Source organism: Pinus tabuliformis, chromosome 5_1 (genome assembly GCF_031772625.1).
Source record: "Pinus tabuliformis cultivar Carrire ecotype Pingquan chromosome 5_1, CPIR1, whole genome shotgun sequence".
Taxonomy (NCBI): Eukaryota; Viridiplantae; Streptophyta; class Pinopsida; order Pinales; family Pinaceae; genus Pinus; species Pinus tabuliformis.
Window position 1 is genome coordinate 463,271,719 of NC_142305.1, and position 6,747 is coordinate 463,278,465.

General features: G+C 34.5%; 1 protein-coding gene and 1 non-coding gene across 2 annotated transcripts; one reads left to right on the plus strand and one right to left on the minus strand.

The window, feature by feature from the left end:
- Positions 1 to 4,963: 4,963 nt before the first annotated feature.
- Positions 4,964 to 5,692, plus strand: LOC149165501 (putative E3 ubiquitin-protein ligase RHC1A). The gene has a single exon (XM_089429831.1). It carries the CDS (start codon positions 4,964 to 4,966, stop codon positions 5,690 to 5,692), a length of 729 nt encoding a protein of 242 aa, XP_089285957.1.
- A 159-nt stretch (positions 5,693 to 5,851) lies between these two features.
- Positions 5,852 to 5,954, minus strand: LOC149165502 (U6 spliceosomal RNA). Its single transcript, XR_016261019.1, has one exon. It is a non-coding gene; the product is annotated as a U6 spliceosomal RNA (small nuclear RNA).
- Between the last annotated feature and the right edge of the window lie 793 nt (positions 5,955 to 6,747).

Genomic DNA, 6,747 nt, shown 5'->3' on the forward strand with positions numbered 1-6,747 from the left:
TGACTTTCCACCTAGGAATCATAGGCAACTATTCTTGACATGGATTTCTTTGTAATTTTCTTCGTTGTCCTCAAGATGCAACTGGTACTCTTAGATGCACTTGCTACATTTGTTTAAAGACATTCTTAGCTTTGTCCACATTAACATGGTCATCTTTCGCATAATCTTTACCTAGGATCAAATTCACAAACAAGCTTCACATCAAAACACTTATATAGGTGAGTGCTTGACACAATTATAGACATATTTGATGAAATGCAAATGCTCATCCCAAAAGTCCCGTAAAAAAGGACTCATTATCAAGCCAAAAATAGCACAACATGCCAAAGAAAACACACTTGTCGTAGATAAATGAGTGTACATGACTTCACTTTACAAAGTACCCAAATGGGGATATACAACAAGTAATTACAATTTTGGATAATTAAAACACTTTCAGTAGAAATCACATTAGGAATGTTTAGTCGATGCGTTTTGAACCAACCAGTGTGGTTCATCATCAATACAAAATGAAGAATCAGATCATGGCAGTAGGTTAAATAGGAAGACAAATCATTCTAACAGCTATAAGGAAATGACTCTAAAGAAATGGCTACAACAAGTAATTACAATATTACAAACAAAGCAAGTTGTACAAAATACTCTACCTAGTCTTTGTCTAACCAAGCTTATGGGTTCTCTTTCTGCACCACCTCTGCTTCAAAAGTTGCTTCAAGAACTACATAAGCTTCCACTTTTCCACCTTTCTCTTTGCTTGTGGTGGATCACATGACCTCTTTTTCCTTCTTGGGACGAAGTTCCAGATGGAGTTTCCAACACTTTTCAATCTGGTACCCATTCATGCTACAATGGGTACAAAAATGCTTACGCTTGCCCATCGAAAAGGAAGTATTCATAATTAGGAGATATTCCTCATGCCTTAGCCAAGGATTTGGTCCATTCTTTTTACCATCACCGTTCGTTTCTCACAATTAGCCACACAATGGTCAGCTACATTACAAAATTTACAAGTAATCATTTCTCATAAATGATCAAAATCACCAATATTTTTTAAAGCCCAATAACGCTTATACCTATCTTTTGGGCTGTGACTTTGACGAGAAGAACCGAACTTTCCATGTCCCTTGTAAGATTAATCTCTCTTTGGAGACAATTTTCCATTATCACTACCATCATGGTGTGACATATCATCACTTGATGATTTGTTTACCTCAACAATTTTAGAGCACCCTCTAATTTCTCCATGGTCATAACCCAATCCTCCATACTGTGGTCGTTCCTTCACTTCGATAGGATTAGTGATACCTTGGCCATTAACTCTGAGGCCTCTTCCATCCTAACCCATTTGAGTTAAAAGCTTCATAACAATCCCCTTGGAACACTTTTCAAAAGCTGCAAAATATGTGTTATCAACATTAGCTAAAGGAGTAGAACTAAAAACACTAATTACCTCCTTTGGCCTATCACCCATATTTTTTGTTTTAGATGCAGATGACGAAGTGGATGACGACTCTAGCCAACCACTTTTACCAACTGGCACATAGGAAGAATATTTCAGATGCTGAAAAAAATTGCAATCATCATTCTCAACATAGGGTCCATATCCTATGTACAAACCATGCTCACAAATTGGCTTCATTTTGGAGGAATTATTTTTTTCTTCCAGGAAGGAACACTCACTAGTTTGTTTCTCCACTATATGTTGCGATTGTAAGCACATTTTCCTTTTCTCCTCCTCTGCAATTTCAAGAAATCTCCTTAGCTTGATATTTTCCATTTGAATAGATAGATCAATCTCCTCTAACTCTTGGCGTCTTTCATGCTTCAATTTCTTGCCCATACTTGAAACTTAGTCATAACCTGTTTTGATACCACCCGATCTAAAAATGGAGCAAAGCTCCTCCTATAAACTTATTGTTCTCTAACTCTTTCCAAGTTAAAAAATGGGTATTTAAAGGTAAAATAAGTTTCACAACCTCTTTAAAGATGGCAAGTTAAGTTTTAACATGAACTTAAAAGAGAAAAAAATTCATATGCATCTTAAGATGGTAAACATGAGGAGAAGAAAACAGAATTTGATAACGGAGTTCATCCCTTTTGGGCTACGTCTCCGGAACCTGCTCCAATGACTAGGCTTGCTATATTGATTTCAATAGCAAATGAGTACATCACAAATTGTTGACAAAAGAGTAGGCTTGTTTCTCCTATAAAGAATTCTCACTTAAAAATATGGCTCCCTATAGTAAGTCATGATGGCCAATATAAAAAGGACACTCTCACAACAGGTCCTTGTACTCCACTTGAAATCCAAGCACAAAAACATACAACAAGTCCACAATGAAGTGTTGAAAAGAGCTTCTCTCATGAGGACATTGAGAAAAGGCTAAAACTAGCTACTATGTTGAACTAACAACTGTTGCAGATGAAACTAGAAGGCTCGAAAACCTTTGACTTGGCTCTTTCCATGCTAAAAAATGCGTTCAACTTACTGAAAATCTCTCTCTGTCTCTAGCACTAAAGGATTTGATTCTACAAAATTTCCATCATATAATGCTCAAATCAGAAAATTGTGGTTTCCATTGAGTCTAGGAAGCTCAAAAACCTCCATATAAGCTCTTCTTGAGCTCAAAAACATTAAAAAATGAGAAATATATGCTTTCCCAAGCCAAGCTCTACTATCTTTCGTGCAAATTGGCAAAACCTGCTAATTGCATGATGATTTCGCCCTTTAGACAGTCTGTCGAGTGACAATTTCACCCAATATCGGTGTGATTCCTACTGCAAAAGGCGCATTTTGTGTTTCATTAAATTGTGCCATAACCCCTTAAGCACCAAATTAGGGTCACATGGTTCCCATGTGACCGAGGGTAGGGGCTAACCGCCCACCCCCACTGGCTAAACCCTCTATTCTATCGAAATGTCATCATATATGTCGATATAGCCAGGGGTTGGGGCCAACTACCCACCCCCACTGACTTTGGCACCCAATTATCTGTCAGTGGTCACATTTATCACTGAGAAGTATGGACCACGGTTTATCTGCTCGACTCCTCAACCTAAGCTCACACTCCAATCTTGTGAGCGTTGATAAGTTTGGGGCCTAGGGCCAAGTGCCTTGCCCTACTCCCTTCCACTGCAATCATGTGGTCGACTTATAAGCAAGGGTTGGGGCTTAGTCCCTACCCTCTCCACCATAGCGCTCTAAGGAGTTTTCCATGGGTCATATGGTGGTAACAAAAACCGATGGCTGGGGCCAAGTGCCATGCGCCTCCCCTAAAATGTAGAAAACATATCATAATAAATACAATTGGTGGCCTATATGGTTAAGAACCAAAGTTGTGGCACAATGGCGGAGTTCAAAGTTATTTTGTGGGAGGTTTAGGGGTCGAACCCCGCTGAGGCCATTCAATGCTTATATAAAAAATTTAACCATTCATAAACGGCCACCTCAAACCAAACCACCAATCAAAACGAGCCACCTACATTTGTATGATGATACCACATGTCAAAACTAGATTGGTCCACCGTTAACCATACCTGTACAGTCAGTTGTTGATGTCAACAATATGGACTACCCATTTAGCAGCCCAGTCAACCCTGTTGTTGACTTTTTCACTATTGGGCAAAAACTTCATAATGCCATAACTTGTTCATACGACGTCGGATTGAGGCAATTCAAGCATTGTTGGAATCGGGATGATCAAAACTTCTGAATAATATCTCTAAGTAATAGTCTCTATGATCTCAAGGAATTGAGAGAACTAAGTAAATTTCACATCATCAAATTAATTTTAGGTATATACATATACCTAATATTAATCATCTACAAATTGTCTCACTATTTGAAAAACTTAAAAAACTAAATTAATAATGATCATTCTCGATAATACTCTATATTTTCAATCAACTCAGTGAAGTGAGTAAATATCAAATGATCCTATTAATCTTAAACTTATACATTACATAATGTTGTTAATTACAAATTTTGTGACTTCCCGCAACTAAAAATGCCTTAGATCCATCTTAACCCAAAAACTATAAAATGTTGAGAGGAATCAGATCTCTCAAAGTGCAAATTGTTCCTCAAGATTTGCACCTTGAAAGAGATTTGCACCTCAAGAGATTTGATTCCTCTTGACACTTATAAATATAAGGTTAGAATCGATCTAAGTTAGTGATTAAAAATGTGTATCATTCCTAATAAGTTCAAAGTTCCCCGAAAAATTAAAATATATACTTATACAAATTAAATAGTTATTAACTTCAAAGTAATCATAAATTTGACTCTCTTAATGAAAATCAAAATTTTACTTCTTATATATATAAAATTAATTTTAATTTTAATTTATAGATTTAAATATATAAAAAATAACAATGTACATTTGCTTAAATTGAAAAGTCTAAAAAAATTCTTATAACACATAGCAAAAGCTATACAATAATCTTAAACCCTCTGGCACAAAAAAAATAATTAATGATTAAAAATATAAATTGGTTTATATTTTATAAAATAATTTTATAAATAATAAAAATATGCATGTGCTAAAATTAAAATTAATGACTTTAAAATAACCCCACATATAAATATAATTAATTAATAAATAGTTAAAATATATATAAATCATTTTTATAAACTACATATTATAAATGTAAATTCGGAAAAGATAAAGATATGCACTTGCTTAAATTAAAATGTTTAAAAATAAATCTTGTAATGCAAGGAAAAAGCCGGGCATTACGCTAATTATAATTATTTATTTTTTTTCTTTATTCCTAAAGAGGAAACACCAAAAAAGGCGCATTGTGGAAAAAAAATTTACTATATTTTGTTGCTTTTCCTAAAAGGAAGATTTTAGGGATCGGGGAAAGCATTTGACCGTTGTGGGCCGATGATATATAACCGCGCCCTTCCTTTTTGTGCACTTACAGATACATACAGAAATTATTTGAAACTCGTGGCGAAATGGCTGCTACAATGACTTCTACTTATTACGACCATGATTTTGACTGTGAGTACTGGTGCCATCAATGTCGCCAATTTGTATTAATTGACGGAGGGGATGAGATTCGATGCTCTGCCTGCGATAGTAGATTCGTAGAACTCAATACTCCTCATACACAATTGTTTGGGTTCGAATCCCATGATTTTACCAGAGGAGAACCAGAACCGCCAGAGGCTAGCAGTGCAGAAGGCGAGGGCCCTAGGGCCATAGGGCTTCAGGACTCGCAGCCTTTACTTGCTACGAATCGCTTCGCGGGCGGGAGCTTAGGGCCTTCCATAGGACCGAGGACTGACTTCCCGATCCAGCGGAACCTAGATTTTGCGTTTGCGGTTCCGGCTTCTAAAACGGCCGTTGAAGCCATGCCCGCCGTCATCGTTTCGCGAGAGAATCTCGTTTCAGAATGTGCTGTCTGTAACGACGAGTTTAACTTGGGAGAGGTGGCACGTCAGATGCCATGTCAGCACATCTATCACTCCCATTGTATTCTGACGTGGCTGGAATTGCACAGCACCTGCCCACTCTGCTGCTTCCAGATGCCCACAGTCGGTGATCGGGACCACCAAAGGCCGCAGCGAGCAGAGTACGGACCGCTCAGCAGAGGGACGAACAGAAGGTTTTCGATCTCAATTCGGCGCCCATTTCGGAAGTTGCTGGCCTGTTTCTCTAAGCCCAGGGGTACACGTGTATAAATTATTTTATAGCCAGTAAATATTAAACACCATACACTAAATTATTGTTGGTTATTGTTTTTTTATTTGGTTTGTTGAATGAGAAGAAAATGATATTTAATAGACCGGATGAAAAGCAAATTAGCAATATATACTGTGTACATTTTTTTGCAGAGGATAAAAAATTTGGACTATTTTTCGATTTGTGCGTGTTATTCTTGTGCATGGGTCATGCTAATTCTCTCTGTATCGTTCAAATTTTATTGGATGTCTCCAAAGAGACATACTATGTACACTTTAGCCATCTTTTAACATCTTGTTTTTTTTTAAATTTTTGTTGGTTATGGATCTCTATTATTTTTCAAAAAAAATGTTATTATGAATTTATATATATTTTTAATTCAAAACAATTTTGAGTTGTTCTTAATTTGTTTATTATTAATTTGTGTTATTATTAATTTTTTTAATTTTAATTATTAAAATAAAAATTCTCATTGTTGAATGGACATACTAACTATTTAAATATATTTAAAATTAATTAGGTAAAATTAACAACAAATTTAGTTATATTGTTGTATGGATAATTACTGATTTTAAAAATATATATTGTTGTATAGATGTCTTATTTATTTAAATATTTTTTAAATCAATATAAACTTGATTATTATATAAATTATTAATTTAAAATTTAGAATAATTAAGTTTGATCTTATTAATTTTTTATTTGTTTTGATTAATATAATAATAATAAAATTAATTTAATTTTTTATTTGATAATTTTTTAATCAAAATTAGTCATTATATTTTAACAACTAGAAAACATTTTTCTTAATCTATTTAATCTAATGTTATGATGTGGTTCTTCATCTTATTCCGAAAATGAACCACACATTAGATGGTTCCAAATGATTGACTTATAATTTATTTATGTGATTTTTACCTAAAGATATCTCAACATTCATAATATGGATCACAAACCCTGAATTCATATATTATTATGTGTTAATTATTTTTAATTAAATTACAAGTTAATTTTTGTATACCAATAATTATGAATAATAATTATGTTTATTATT

Excerpts from the sequence above, each read along its gene's own strand:
- LOC149165501 (XM_089429831.1), top strand. The coding sequence starts at position 4,964 with ATGGCTGCTACAATGACTTCTACTTATTACGACCATGATTTTGACTGT.